Genomic DNA, 15,182 nt, shown 5'->3' with positions numbered 1-15,182 from the left:
TTTGTTTGGTTACATGATCACAATATCTGGTCGCGCGGTTTTTGATGTTTTGCCTTCTAAACAAATTCACCTTGTTTGACAACCTGCTTGCAATATCTGACGGATGAAGATATAGGACAGATTATTGAATAATTCTCATGTACTTTTTTTACGCAAAAAAGCACATCCAATCGATACACCCTACTCATCTGTTTAGGTCGTCCAGTATTTGCGTAACCTGTTGGTAAAGCAAACACTTGTCTGGTAATTGACTGACTTCAACGCATCTTCTGCCATGATTGATGTTTAATTAAACCCAAAATCATTAATAAATCAAGACGCATCTGAATTAAAACATCTACTGGCTAGTGCATGTGATAATTTTGAAGTAATTATCGGTAGACCTACACCAGTTTAACGATCGACAAAATGGAACCAAAAGACGAAAACAAAGAAGGGTAGAAGAAAAAGAATCTCTTGAGATCCCGGGCTGAGAATGCGAAGTTTTTCATTTAAGATGAGAAACCTTTTTACCTTATTTTAGTCATCAGTGCTTTCCATATTGATCGAATATTTGAGTAAATGATCTCATTGAGAACACTTGAATATCATTTTGGAGAAGAAATCAAATATTTCAATGGGATACAAAATAAATTCATTTCAATGCCGAGTAATAATTGTTTATTTTGGAGGTTACTGAGGGCTGTGCTTTATTCCCTTTATACCTCGGATCTTTTGTGAGAAAATATGGAAAAAAAACTCCACTGTTCAAATAGTGCGTTGCATTTTACACTTCAAAAGAACAAATGAATCAATGTCATTGGCACTTTGGATGATACTGTGTGTGTATTTATTTCAATAATATTACAATATTCAATTAAAACCGACTTTAACAAGGACTAAATCTTGATAAGAAAAAGTTCAGGACAAGATAAAACCAGACTACCCCAGGCTTATTTTCGCTTTACTAACAGTATCCTTAGCGAGAGATATTACTTCCGAGACAACTTGAAACAGTGTCTCTGATTGGTTGAATTGGAAAAAGTGGGAGGAGAAAACGTATTGAAGCTATTCAGGTGTGAAAGGAAAATATTGTATCGTGGAAGTTAACTTGTAGTGAATATAAAACACCTGATTGGAGTTGTTTGTATAGACGTTTGAGTGAAAAAGATCAGCATTCGATGAGATATTTATCCCCGAATTCGTCTCCAAAAGTCAATATTGAACTTTGTCATTTGGCTCGTGTTCACTTTTCATTTTGGAGGGATATTTAACACATGTTGCAATGTAGATATCAATTTGCAAATAAATAATTAATATATTCTGCAAAACTGTAAACAAAACAATTCTGTTCGGAGACGAAGTGAAATATTTCGAAAATGGAGATATGGATAATGGTCCTATTTTTTCCGCTGCATTTCACTTTCGGACAAATTGTGGAATACAGTGTACCAGAAGAAAAGGCACCTAACACTTACATAGGGAACGTAGAACAGGATGCCAATATCTCTCTACTAGCCCAGCCCGATGATTTAATGAACATGGAATACCGCATTTTATCTCAGTCCAACCCCAATGCAGGATTATTTTCCATAAAGGAGGACGCCACCCTCTACACGGCCAAACAGATAGACAGGGAGACCGTTTGCAAATTTGAAGACATTTGCATCTTAAGAGTGGACGTAATCGCGAGATCATCATCTGGAAATTTTTATCAGAAAATTCAGCTCAACCTTCAGATCTTGGACATTAACGACAATTATCCAAAATTCTCAAGAGGCAGCATTGACGTGGAATTGTCCGAGGGTTCGTCAGTCGGCACATCTGTGCAGATCGAGGGTGCAATCGATGCCGACACTGGCGTATACTCCGTGCAGGATTACGTTATTTCGCCCACTGATAGTCCATTCGATGTCCACTTTCAGAAAAACGTAGACGGTAGCTCCATTGCGAAGTTAGTACTGAGGGAAACGCTGAACCGAGAGGATAGGGAGTATTACCTCATCCAGGTAATATGAACCTGACACATACCTGTACTATCTCCCTATATCTACTCTACAACTATTCAATAACGACCTCATTCTTACAAAATTCAATGAAATCACATACTTCTATCGTCATTATCAAGTTTTTCACTCTTTTTCAATAGCCATTTTGAGAAATATCATTAACTTCAATCATTACTGAAAAAATCTTTTTAAATTTTGCAAACGTTTTATATCTTGTATTCCTTTTCGAATCATTTTTTTACCCTGACTGTTTATTCATTGAATTTTATTAGGATTAGTTAAAGAAACTTTTAATTGACAGTATATCTCTGTAAATGGCCATTTGTCATAATCATGACAGCTAAATTGCAGCGTATTTGATGCTCTTTTTGGGCCACCTACGAATTCTTTATTTCTACATCTTATGATAAAATTTTGAATTATTACATGATGAAATAAAAAATATTTCATCGTTTTATTTACCGATTCATATTTGTAGGTTCTGGCTCAAGATGGCGGAAACCCTCCACGGTCAGGCGTCCTCAACGTCAACATATACGTCACAGACGTCAACGATAACTCCCCCGTTTTTATCACCTCTAACCTAAATGTTACCATTGACGAAGATGCTGCCATAAATTCAACTATTACTGTCATTCGGGCGACGGATGCAGACAAGGGAAACAACTCATTAGTCATGTACAGCATAAGTGAACACCAAGATGCCCGTATCCAAACTCTTTTTGGAGTTGAGCATTACACAGGTCGTCTTCTGCTGAAAGAATCGCTGATTTATGAACCTGGGGAAAGTTATAAGATTATCATTGAAGCTAGTGATAGTGCAAAGCAACCGAGGATTTCTCAGACTCAAGTGACGGTTAACGTTAATGATACTCACAATAACCCACCTCAGATTACTGTAGACCCCCTTTCGAACAGCGCTGATGCGGAAATTTCGGAAAATGCCAAACTCGGTGCACCGGTAGCACACATTACTGTTTTCGACCCAGATACAGGGTATAACGGTCGAGTGAATTGTTCTGTTGATGACGCCGCTTTTGCTGTTCAAAAATTTGGTCAGACAAACAATTATAAAGTGGAATATAAAGTTGTCGTGATACAGGCTTTGGATCGGGAAGTGTTGGGAGTATACAGAGTTACCGTTCTTTGTGAGGATGAAGGTCATCCTAAACTTAATGCATCCGCAACTTTCCATGTGCGTTTGATTGACGAAAACGACAACTATCCAATCTTTAGTCATCAGAAATACAGGGTAAGCAAAGCTGAGAACAACATGATTGGCGACGTGCTCTTACAAGTGACAGCGACAGATAAAGATTCAAGTGACAATTCTCAAATTAGATACATATTGCAATCATCTTCTGATAATTTTCAAATAAATTCCGTCACTGGACAAATCAAAACTAACTTTCGTATGGATAGAGAAACAGCTGGTGAACACAAACTAACGGTGTATGCAGTGGACCAAGGTGTGGATCCAAAAACTGGGTCGGCGGAAATAACCGTCCAGGTGACAGACCTTAATGATAATGCTCCAGTTTTTGAAAATGATAATTTGGATTTTAATGTGCCAGAAAACTTTGGACGTAATGTCACAGTAGGGGTATTGCTGGCATCCGACAGAGACAGTGGTGAAAATAAGCGAGTATCATTTTCCATAGACCCCCAGTCAAAGCCTGATCTCCCGTTTGAAGTCTTCTCCAATGGCTCTATAATTGCTGTGAACAACCTGGATCGAGAGGATCAGTCTATCTATACATTCGGGGTGATTGCAGAAGATCGTGGTGTTCCCTCCCAATCCACCCGGGCTGATGTGACCGTTCATGTCCTAGATATGAACGACAACGCCCCAGTATTTATATTCCCCTCGGCCAACAATAATACGGTTACTATCTCCTACCAGACCCAACCCAACCAGGTTATTGCGCGCCTGAAGACAACAGATTCAGACGAAGAGCTAAATTCTAAGGTCACATACTTTACACCCAATAAGAATCTCTCTCATTTGTTTCAAATCAATAGCCTTTCTGGAAGGGTTATTTTGACCAGAGTTCTCACAGAAGCCGATGTCGCTTCCTACACCATGATAGTGTATGCTCAGGACAAGGGAACCCCTCCAAAAATTACAGACGCCTTCCTGACAATTGTCATAAGCAACATACCCCTTGACGGAGCTCAAGTATCCCCTGTGGAGGAAGAACACAAATTTTACCTCATTGCTATTGCTATCACCTGTGTTACGGGAGTGATAGCAGTAGTAATCATTTTGACAATTTGTTTAATTAAACGTGCAGATCGCCTTAAAATGAAATATCAACAATCTAATAATGAGTGCGAAGTGAATCATGGTTACGAGTCTAGGAAAAAGGTCAGCTTCTCGGTGGATATTCCGGATTCTCCAAAAGTTGTTACTCACGTGACGTCGAATCAACTTTATTCTGCTTTAGCTGACCAGGTAAGCACCATTTTAAAACGTATCGAAATTATTGTAAAATTTTCATATTTATTCAACAATTCTTGTAATTCAAATATGAATAAGCAATAAATGTCATTCATATTCTATCTGATCGTCCTTGCTTGAAGCGTGGAAAATATGAAAAGTTTTTACATCATCCATATTCATGCTAGGAAAACAATTATTTGCGGGGAAATGTTTCATGTTCGATGATAGAAATATCGTAAATCAGTCAAAATTCAAATGTAATTTACGCCCTGAATAGAGGCGTCATGAAATAATTTCCTGCCTCACAAAATTTATGATCCCCGAGTTCATTGAAAACGTAGCTTTGTCATAAAACGGTCATAAATCCAACATGTGTCCCCTTTGGTCAGTCTGACCGTGTCATTGAAAGAATAAAACAAGATATTGCTAAATTCAATTAAAAGCTAAGCGTGTAGGTGATTTAAATTGATAAGATAAATCTGGACAATGGGATTCACATCAAACTCAGCTGACCGTGCAATGGCTGTTGACAAATCTTAAAATTCGAGGAGTCTATCAAACATAAACTTCCGAGATATAATCGGGTATTAAAAAAGAGAAAAGAGGATGTTTATGGTAGTTAGGGTGTAGAATATGAGAGTAGTTTTATTCTCGGTTGACCCGAAACAATCCGTTGCTGTTTCAGAATCGCAGAGGGTGGTCAGTCGTGTAGTTCAGATGGATACGATGATAAACCATGGTGCGTGATTGTGTAAGGGATGTCAAAAATATTTTCAAACGCATAATTACATGAATCTTATAAACCCCCAATTTGCCGATGGACAATGGACCTAAATGCTTTAACACCCCTACACAGCAGGCACTCGGTGAAAACACTTTCGTGGTATTTAGTTTCCTCTTGCACAATGTATCTTTCGGTGCTTTGTAACACCAGAAAAAACAGCAGGTACCCACAATAAATATTTACATATTTTTAAGCAATACTACATATCCCCATGCACAGTTCAGCGGACGTTGTTACTGATAGATTTCATTTAGCCTCTAGGAAGGAAACATCTTCGTGACAGTCTTTGGTCGGGAAATGAACAAGACGCGTGTAACATTAGACTCCCTTGTCCTCTGGCTGTTTGTACGGCTTCAGACACTTACTGACTTGCTGTGGACCTTGTGGCGGTCTGTGCCGAGCCAACTAATGAAGAAAAAAAAATCGCATCCATTTTGCTTCTTGGTTTATTTATATTATAAGAAATTACACATAAAGGCTAGACTGTCTTTTCCCAATAATTTTGTAGGTGCTACTTGCGTTTGTTAAACCTTTTTATTCTAGTGCGTTTTCAGCAGAGTTATGTTCGCTTTGTTGAATTCTATGACAACCATCTTTTGAAAATAGTCCATGGAAAATAAATATTGGTGAAGTATCAGGAGACATCTTATTCATCGTTTATTTTGATTTACTTCACACATGACTTAAGAAACAGTCTACACCGGTGCACTTCTCGCCGGCGTGAAGCGTCGCAGTTCATACCCGCATGTATTTTTAAAAATGAAATGTATTTCTTTATTTACATTCTACTTTCATTTCTGTCGAAATGTCCAGCCGTTAGAATATATGTACTATATTAATCAAGATCCATACGTCCTTTGTTTACAACTGCTACGCGTTCATGAGGAAATGGCTACCATTACAATTAAAAATTTTCAAGAGATATCAAAGGATAAAAACATTGAAAATGTAAATATAGACCAATGACGCATATGGCCAGAAACTGACACTGGTCTGAGAAATATAAAGCAAGTTAATTTAATAAATGATGGTTTGCGTTATACACCCATGATTGTAGGATCAGAATTGCTCGATGAAATGTGAAATATTTCCCCTCTTCAAAATAATCTGTCACCTTTATTGATGAGTCTTGTCCAGCAGCTGCCAATCGCTTCTGCCGTGTCACATACAGACGATTTTGACACAATTTTTCTGAGGTGACCAATCGTTCAATCTCATTCGTACATCTAACTGATGGATTTGAAATTGTCGTTTTTCTGCGCACATATCGTCTGCATCGTATACGCTTGGCTAGCAATTCAAAGTTGCGAACTCGAAGAACTCTTAAGAGTTTTAATAAATTGGTGGTCGCACGACATATTTCATGGTTGAATTAAACATTATAATAACTAGTAATTGCGATACCATTTGTTGCAAACTTAAAAACTATAATAATTCCTTAAACCCTATTTTTTCAATCCGTCGAAAGCAACACAAACACGATATTGTGGTTTTTGTATAATTTACTACTAGTGCAAACAAATACTATATAATCAACTCGTTATAGCTGGATTCAAAAATACACACTTTAATCAAAATGAATGAATTTCAAATGTTCTTGTAAATATTTTTATCAAGGTACCTGGGAGCGCTTCCAGTCGTTTGAACTACCAGCCTCGATACCATAATGAAAAGCATGATAGACAACGAAGACAAAATACTCCCAATGCTTGTAAGGTACAGTGCATACACTATCTACATGTGTATACTCTTTGATCACGTGATTTCTTAATCTCACCATGACAACTCTCATATGATACACTAGTAAGTATGACCAATGCGGAATATCAGGGTATTTAGATTTTAGAGAGAGAGAATCACTTTTTATAGACCCAAAATGTTCTCAATCTTTCAATATGACACTGCTATAAATACTATCCATTTGATGAAAAATTCATCTATGACTATTTCATATGTAAGGCTTCACACTACGTCAGCCATGATGTTGACACCAACAGTAACCACTCAGCTGACTCAGCAACAAGTGACAGCGGGAGGGGCGGAAGTGACGACATGAATACCAGTTCCATGTTCCCGAGCTCTCTAGATTTTGGTAAATGCATGGTTTTTACATAATTGTGATTGTTAAAATTTTCCTTCACTCTTATATATAGTTTCATATTCATGATCTTTGTAAGGTTCATGATGGTGATGATGTTGATGATGATGATAATGTTTTCTATTTATTATAGATCATGACAGCAGATCAACTAGAAGCAACAGAGACTTTCGTCTAACTTTGCCTCATTATGAAAGAGATAAATCACAAACTCAAACAGTGCATTCTAGTGATTTTTTCAACTTAGACTTTTCATACAACAGTAGTCCCAATCCAAATTTAAACATCATTTATCCACATGGACTGGTTCCCTATAACAGTACTGGAAACGACGATAGCACTACAACATCTGGTAGCTATGTTCTTGATCCGGAAGAAGAAATCAACGAGATCATTCAACCAAGCAACAGATGCATTGTTTGAGCAATAATTCGATAATCAAAGTGAATAATTAATTACACATTAGGGAGGGCAAAGAAAATTGTGAAATAAAAATGTGTCCGGCCCAAGGACTTTTTCAAAGTGCCGTTAATGAAAAAGATGTTCAGTTGGAACTGATAAAAGGTGAGAAATTTCGCAGATTCATAAAAACTGGTTTAATTCTACATCAAACAAACGCGAGAGAACATGCAAGATATGTTGTGTGACTAAATGAGATGGGACAGTGTTGAAGAAAGAACAAATTGTTTTCACAACGCTGAACAGTTTCTAAAGTGAAAACCATTTATCTGCTTGATGTTTAAAAACCCCTATTTACTCTTTTCAGACAAATTATACTATAGTGTCCCAACTGAAGAATGTGCCAAAACTGACTTAATACCAAAGAAATACTCTGGTTTTGTTACTTTGTTTAACATTAAACATGTGAAATTCAAACCTTTTTGTTGCTTATATTGCATTCTTGAATTCATATGCAATACGTTTATTTCTCATATGTATACCTGTAGGATCGTGAAGATTTGCTAATGAAATAGTGTTTCATTAAAATAAAAATATGACAAAGTTTATTTGCATGAATACATTTAAAATATTTCCCTATACTTTTGATACATGAAAACATACAAGTATAAGGAAATTCTCAAATTTCATTATCTTTTTTTTCCAATGTACATGTATGTATTTCCTGAAGACATTTCACCATCTCTTAAAAATTGTATTTTTTTAACAAGAAAAGTAAAATGAATTAAAAGCATACATGGTAAAATTATTTTTAAAACCATTTTGTTCGTAAACTTGCATATAATCTACAGATTTAAGTTTTCGATATCTTTAGAATACATGTATTCGGTTTAAATTAAATTTCTATTTTCCAACTGTAATGACTGCTTTAACTATGTTTGAAATAAATTCCTATATAACTTACTTTTTTGGACCCCGTAAAACTCGATATATTAAAGCTTTAAAGAAAGAATATTGTATTTTAAATAAGAAATTCTGTTCAAGACAACGTTTCGCATTATTTGTCCAATACATACTTTATCTAGAATATACACTGTACATGACATCTTTCGTTAGAGATGAAGTAAATTCTCAAACTTAGTCAACAAGCTAATCTAGAAAAAATTCTGTTCTGAAAATAATGTCCAAGACCGCGCTCGGTGATGTCTCTTAACAGATAAACTGTGTGAAAAATAGCTATTCATGTCAGACAATCTGAACTAGGGAGAAAATGGTGGTCTTCTTCAGAATGTCCTAATTCTGAGTGTAGATCAATTTGGTGAAACTGAAAATAGCAACTGATTTCCATTGAAGAAGCAAAGTCATGGATGTGAAATTGGGGGAGGAGGTGGGTGGATAGATCTTTGCTTAAACTAAGTGAATTCTTGAAATCTATAATCAAGGATGAAAACAATTTATAGTGTAGATGAACTCTCAAAAATGGCAGTTCTGTGCAAATGGAGTGTCATAAAAAATGTTCAAATCAATTCAAATGAGAATTAAATACCGAGTAAACTAGTAGATAGCTTCATTTGAATAGTATTTTTATTCCTGCTGGGCCAAGTATCCTGTTGCAATCAAGATGAAAATCAAAGTTTAGAAATGTGTCATTCTGTGTTTTTGTCAAATAAAAGGGAGGAATACGCCATTACCAATACAAAGGATTGTCACTTTGGTCGAAGAACTGAATATGACGGATATTTGAGTCATTTTATTCAGTTTTTTTACAACACCGTCAACAAAATATCTAATTTCTTACTGCTTAATTATCCATTTTCCCTCGGGGCTGAGCCAGTGTCTATTTTCAGAATGGGACATACCAATAAATTAATATGATAGATTTACAAAATTACTTTACTTATAAACGATCTTGAGAAAAATGTACATGTAATTCTAGAAAGTGTCAGACGAAAATTACAGAGAAAACTGTTCTAAATGATGATGTCGGGGAACACAAAATTTGTTCTCTGCTCAAATAGAGCCATCAGCGAGAAAGGAACAACGACTCACGTGTGATGTATGGTTGTCGGAGAAAGGAACAGCGACTCACGTGTGATGTATGGTAGTCAGAGACTGTTTTCTCGTGTTTTAAGGGCAGACATATCTTTTTAGGGGGACAGAAGAAAGTAAATTTTAGAGATGTCAATTATAAGCAAGTTACATTATGTTAACATCGTCGCTAATGTTTGTTAGGGCCGGCGACTGTAAATAATTAATCTTGACATTTAATCATTTACTTACAGCTAAATGGGTGAAAGTGGCAATTAAAAATGGCCCTATCATATGTTTATTGCTAATTGTGACCTGGGAAGGTGTAAAATTATATCGTCTGTGGTTCTTAATGCATTCATAATGCACTTTTAGAAGAAGGAAAAAAATCCAATAAATGTTGCGAGATGCATTTATCCGCTCAAATGTCCGAAATGAAGTCTTAGTTTACATTTAAGCGATTTTCATAAACCCTAATTAAGATACATTATACTCCCTTTGTGGGGAGATAATTGAAAAACCCTAAGACCTGCCCAGATAGATGAAATATTTACGTAACATAGGATACTTGGATATATGTATGTAAAAAAGGGGGCGTCTCACACAGGCTTCCTACATCAGACCATTAAAATTCAACAAAAGGATATCTGACTGCCGATTTAAATCTGAGACTAGTCACACTTTTCATTGCCGGTCATTACATCTACTGAACCTAGAATCAAACCCTAATAAAGCCACAAAATAAAATGAACGAGGCATAAATTGAAAAAGAGAGTTATTTAGAACTTTCATTCTTTGACCTTTTTTATTGTCTAGCGTCTTCATTAAGTATTCTTGTCGAACACTATCGGAATTAAATTTATCTTTGATATTCCCACTAGTTTCATTTTCAGGTTATAAAATTTGACAGCACAGCTAAAACATTTTGTGACCCTTTTGGCAGTGTTGTCGTTTTACATATGCCCATCACCGCAAAGGCTGGGTTTATTTGATTTTTATTTCCTTTTTCTTTCCACTCTCCGTTTTTTTGTGACTTTGCAGAGTTTATAGACCATTTTATTAGTGAATCTTAAACGTTTGAGTTGAAATTAATTCTTTGTAAAGATTTTATTTTGTTGATTTTTATCACATAAAAATTTATTCTCAAATTACTCATAAGAGTTTTACATTTTGCACAATACATGCAATTGAATCCATATTACCCAGTTTAGTTAACATTGTACTCTATCTTCACAAAGATGTCCACTTTATTGAGCCTAATCAATGGCGTCCCCCACTGCTTTTTCCTTGGGATCTTATCGCAAATCCAAATAATCATAATATCTCTATTCATGACAAATACCCGCAGATGGTTTGAAATGGTGTACCCCACCTAGAAATTCTTATCATCTGGGATGTCCTCATTCAAACCAATGAAAAGGGAAATTAAGGTTTGTATAGATGAATAGATTACGCCTATTAATTAATTTACAAAGGAAACACATTCAAAGTCATAATGTTATATCGATATCTCCTCATGATACCCTATTCGTTTCTTAGATCTGGGACGACTTTTTCTGAAAAGATGTAATACTTTGTAAATACAGGGGTCAGTTCAGTCACTGTCATAATATGATGAGACGGAATAAATTATAGATGTTAATGTGCCTTCAAACAGTTTATACTTTAAATGCTTTGTCGAAAAAGCACATTAGAGGCTATAAGATTGCCTTATGGCCAAATAATAAACTACTAGACGATACTTTGAGACATTCCGAGTCTGTATCATACACAGTGGGAAGCGGCTAATTCCATTTTTATGTACTCTTTGGGCATGTCCTCACTTTCAACTTTTTTGAGATCGCGTCTTCTAGTTTTATGCATTCTGCACCAAATAAAGTAACGTTATTTATTGGCATATAATAAAAAGAAAAACCCTTCATTGACCTCACATATACATGTAAACTTTACGTGCGGTCTGACTATTTCTCATCAATAATTGAAAAGATGGTCGGGTACAAGGAAGAGTTTACCAAATAGAATGAATGCTCAAGTAAAATAGAATCCCTGGGTAGTATTCCTTTGCGTCTGTCTTTTCCTTGTTATGTGTAAATATAGATTTCAAGAGGTCTTTCCTAGCGCTTGTTTTCTTCCTCAACAACGGAGATACGCCATCATCATTATCATCTAAGCAAACAAACAAACAAATATCACGTAGTTGTACAAAAGAAGACAGAGGTTGAATAAAATGTGAACGTAGTCAGCACCGCCAAGGGGAGGCCTCATACCGTACAGCTTACAATTCAATTTCCATTCTATTAACATCATCAACGAACTAAAGCGACGTAGTATGTTATGTCTTAAATACAAACTCCCAGCGGAAATAGAATTTACAGAAGTTAATTCCTGGACAATACATCGGCTGGATTACGTTTTAATGACAGTCCCCTTGCTTTTATATGGCTCTCTTAATGTTAATAACATAATACAAAAGTCCTGATGGTGATAAATCCTTGGCTTGAACCAATATTTCGAGAGAGAAAAATCTTTTGTTTCAGGACGGTGAATAGAATAGTGTTTACGCCAAGTCGTATCTACAAAAGAAAAGGTTACATATATTGTATGTAAAGAAATGGAAAAGTAGACAACCATTATTCAAGGATTCGTTTGCCTTTCTCTGCGTGTCCAATCGTACTATTTCCAAGCAAAGATAGCGGATTCATTGAATTCATGTCCTCGGCTTCAGAGCAGATCGTAGTGGAGGAGTCATACCGAATATTGCATTATCAAACATAATGTAGTTCAAACGGACTTTTTATATATGAAATTCGTAAAGAGAAAATGTTTCATGTTGACCTTGGCCTTCGGCTTATGACACAAGTACCAAATTTGAATTTCAATAATGCATGTGCCGTGAATTATACGTATCGTGTTATTCAATATTTAATTATATATCGATAATTATACTAATAGTACAAAGTTTTATTTCTGAGAGTAGATGCTTGTTATCCTAACCTTGATATCAGAGATACAGTGTATGACCTTGAATGACAGTAACAGTGCGACAGACATACAGTGTATGACCTTGAATGACAGTAACAGTGCGACAGACATACAGTGTATGACCTTGAATGACAGTAACAGTGCGACAGACATAATTGCTCATACAAACCCATTACAAATAGATCCACGGGCCTTCACGGTCACCCCGAGTGTCATACATTACAACAAACTAGAACGAGAAGATTTCTAGATCTTTACACCAAGTACGCCTCTTCATCAATGACCCTCTTTTTCGTTTATCAGACGTGAAACTCATCATTGGAATCTTTTGATTTTTATTTATCAATTATTCTCATTGGATAATCTTCCCTCCTTCATTGATATGTTACATGTATATGGCCACCTTCGAAAATTTTTCCTTTGTCCTTTCAAGACCTATCAAGAGATACGTCATTTGACAAACTTTTCAGTTTTTATTTTTAAAGTCCATTTCAACTACATGATCCAGTAGAAATCTCTTCATGAAATGTTTAATGAAATTTAACTAAATATCCCATACGATCCAGCCCTGGGAACTACACCCCTAACCCAGAGACCATTATTCAAACTTACACCCAGTTTTGTGAGCTAGTCTGTTAGATATTCATAAGTGAAAAACAAAAGACTTACCACCGTCTTATTGTATGACCATTTAGCCCTACCCAAGTCTAAAACTTGTAACATACGGTCATGAATTTTACAGTTTTGGTAGAGATTTCATTTTAACTACATGTTTGAAACAAAGAGTTATGATAACAGTTTAAACGAATATTTGTTTACTATCATACAAACTTTTTATCAAACATAGTGGTAGTTTTGATTAATTAGTATCTATCATTATTTTGTTTTTAGACGGGGTCACTTGACCCCGTCTATTAGTTTACTGTCAGTCGAGGCCTCAAAACGGAAGACGTGCGGAGAACACATGGATTGAATCTACGTGGAAGAAAAGAGTGCATAAATTGCGCTGATCATTTTGAACACAGATTTGAAAAATATAAGATCAATATTTTGAAAAAAATACCAATCTTTTTATTCTTCATTGATTTATTAGATGAATTTGAATTATCTTTCAAACAGAAACGATTGCTGTTTCCATGATTAAATATACTTACTTTGTTTACATCCGGCCTTTTTTTTACAGAAGAAACCGAGAATATGCGAATGTATCCGGAGTTTGTCGTGTTATTTATTCTGTGTACGCAACAAATAGTTTTAATCCAAGCCAACAATATTTCCCCCCGACAAATGTACAGGCGAGTTTTTTTGTTTTTGTTTTTTGGACGTTTTTCTTATTTATTTTGAGGTCAAAAGGTCAAAGTTTCCTTTTCACTATATACTGTAGATTTGAGATTGCCTCTAACTTTTATACATGTACTTGCTGATGCATGTTTATCAGACTTCAAATTCTGATGACATTCAAGATTCATGTTGCTTTTGAAATCCAAAGGCCAAAGGTCAAGGTCATTACCACACTAAATACCTGTTGCGGCTATTCAAAGCTTCATACTTATAAACTATTTAAGATACGTGCATGTTTTTACTTCGTGAATGCAAGCGAGCATAATTTTCCAAACTGCAACTCGGTCATACGCATCTTTGATGCTTAATATTTTGAAATTGTATAATTTACAACTCTTTATATTATATTATTTTTTAAAAAAAAGTCTGGTTTGTGGACTTGTATATTTATGATTGACTATCGCATGTATTATAGGATTAAACATTCTTTTTGAAGAATTTATCGATGTGTAAACTCCGGACATTTTACTCACAAACTGAATAAAAGTGCGAAGCACTTTTATGTTAAGTTTGTGAGTAAAATGTGCGGAGTTTACACATCGATAAATTTTTCAAAAAGAATGTTTGATTCTTATAATTCCAATTCATTCACTTTATTAAAAATTGCAAAAATTTGAATAGTTTCCCCGCACTATGTTATTTGTTTTCAGGCGTGTACGAATACATCGCGTTTTCTGATTTATTGATGTATAAACTCTTGTTCAGCTTTAATTTTGTCCAATCAAATCAATTGTAATAAATAACATTGGAATTATATATCTGTCATTGCATAGGAAACTTCTTGTCCTAATGTGTGTCAAAAAACATTGAAATTACGTAAATAATTTGTTAAAATGTTTACAATTTACATGTACATATTTACAGCTCTAGTAGTTTAGAAACTATTTATATGCCCCCGACATCGAAGATCAGGGGGCATATTGTTTTTGTCCTGTCTGTCATTCTGTAATTCGTCTGAAACTTTATCATTGCTAATAACTTTTGAACAGTAAGTGACAGAGCTTTGATATTTCACAAGAATATTCCTCATAACAAGACCTTTCCGTGGGTACCAACATTTTTTACCCTGTGACCTTGCCCTTGGAGTTTGACCTACTTTTTAAAAACTTTGCCCTTGCC

At 35.3% G+C, this 15,182-nt stretch overlaps 1 protein-coding gene across 2 annotated transcripts; it reads left to right on the top strand.

Annotated features, from left to right (window-relative positions):
* Window positions 1-1,097: 1,097 nt before the first annotated feature.
* LOC125678659 (protocadherin-11 Y-linked-like) lies at window positions 1,098-8,189 on the top strand. Of its 2 annotated transcripts, XR_008800717.1 has the most exons (6): window positions 1,098-1,988; window positions 2,467-4,443; window positions 6,833-6,931; window positions 7,175-7,307; window positions 7,447-7,877; window positions 8,080-8,189. XR_008800717.1 is itself a non-coding variant. In XM_056157173.1 (5 exons), the coding sequence occupies exons 1-5, from the start codon at window positions 1,359-1,361 to the stop codon at window positions 7,734-7,736; spliced, it is 3,129 nt and encodes a 1,042-aa protein (XP_056013148.1). In that variant the 5' UTR covers window positions 1,098-1,358; the 3' UTR covers window positions 7,737-8,189. The 2 variants fall into 2 exon arrangements, 1 of the variants encoding a protein (XP_056013148.1); XM_056157173.1 differs by having other exon boundaries at window positions 7,447-8,189.
* The last annotated feature ends 6,993 nt before the right edge of the window (window positions 8,190-15,182 follow it).

This window comes from Ostrea edulis, chromosome 2 (assembly GCF_947568905.1).
Source record: "Ostrea edulis chromosome 2, xbOstEdul1.1, whole genome shotgun sequence".
NCBI lineage: Eukaryota > Metazoa > Mollusca > Bivalvia > Ostreida > Ostreidae > Ostrea > Ostrea edulis.
This window is presented reverse-complemented; position numbering and strand designations above follow the sequence as displayed.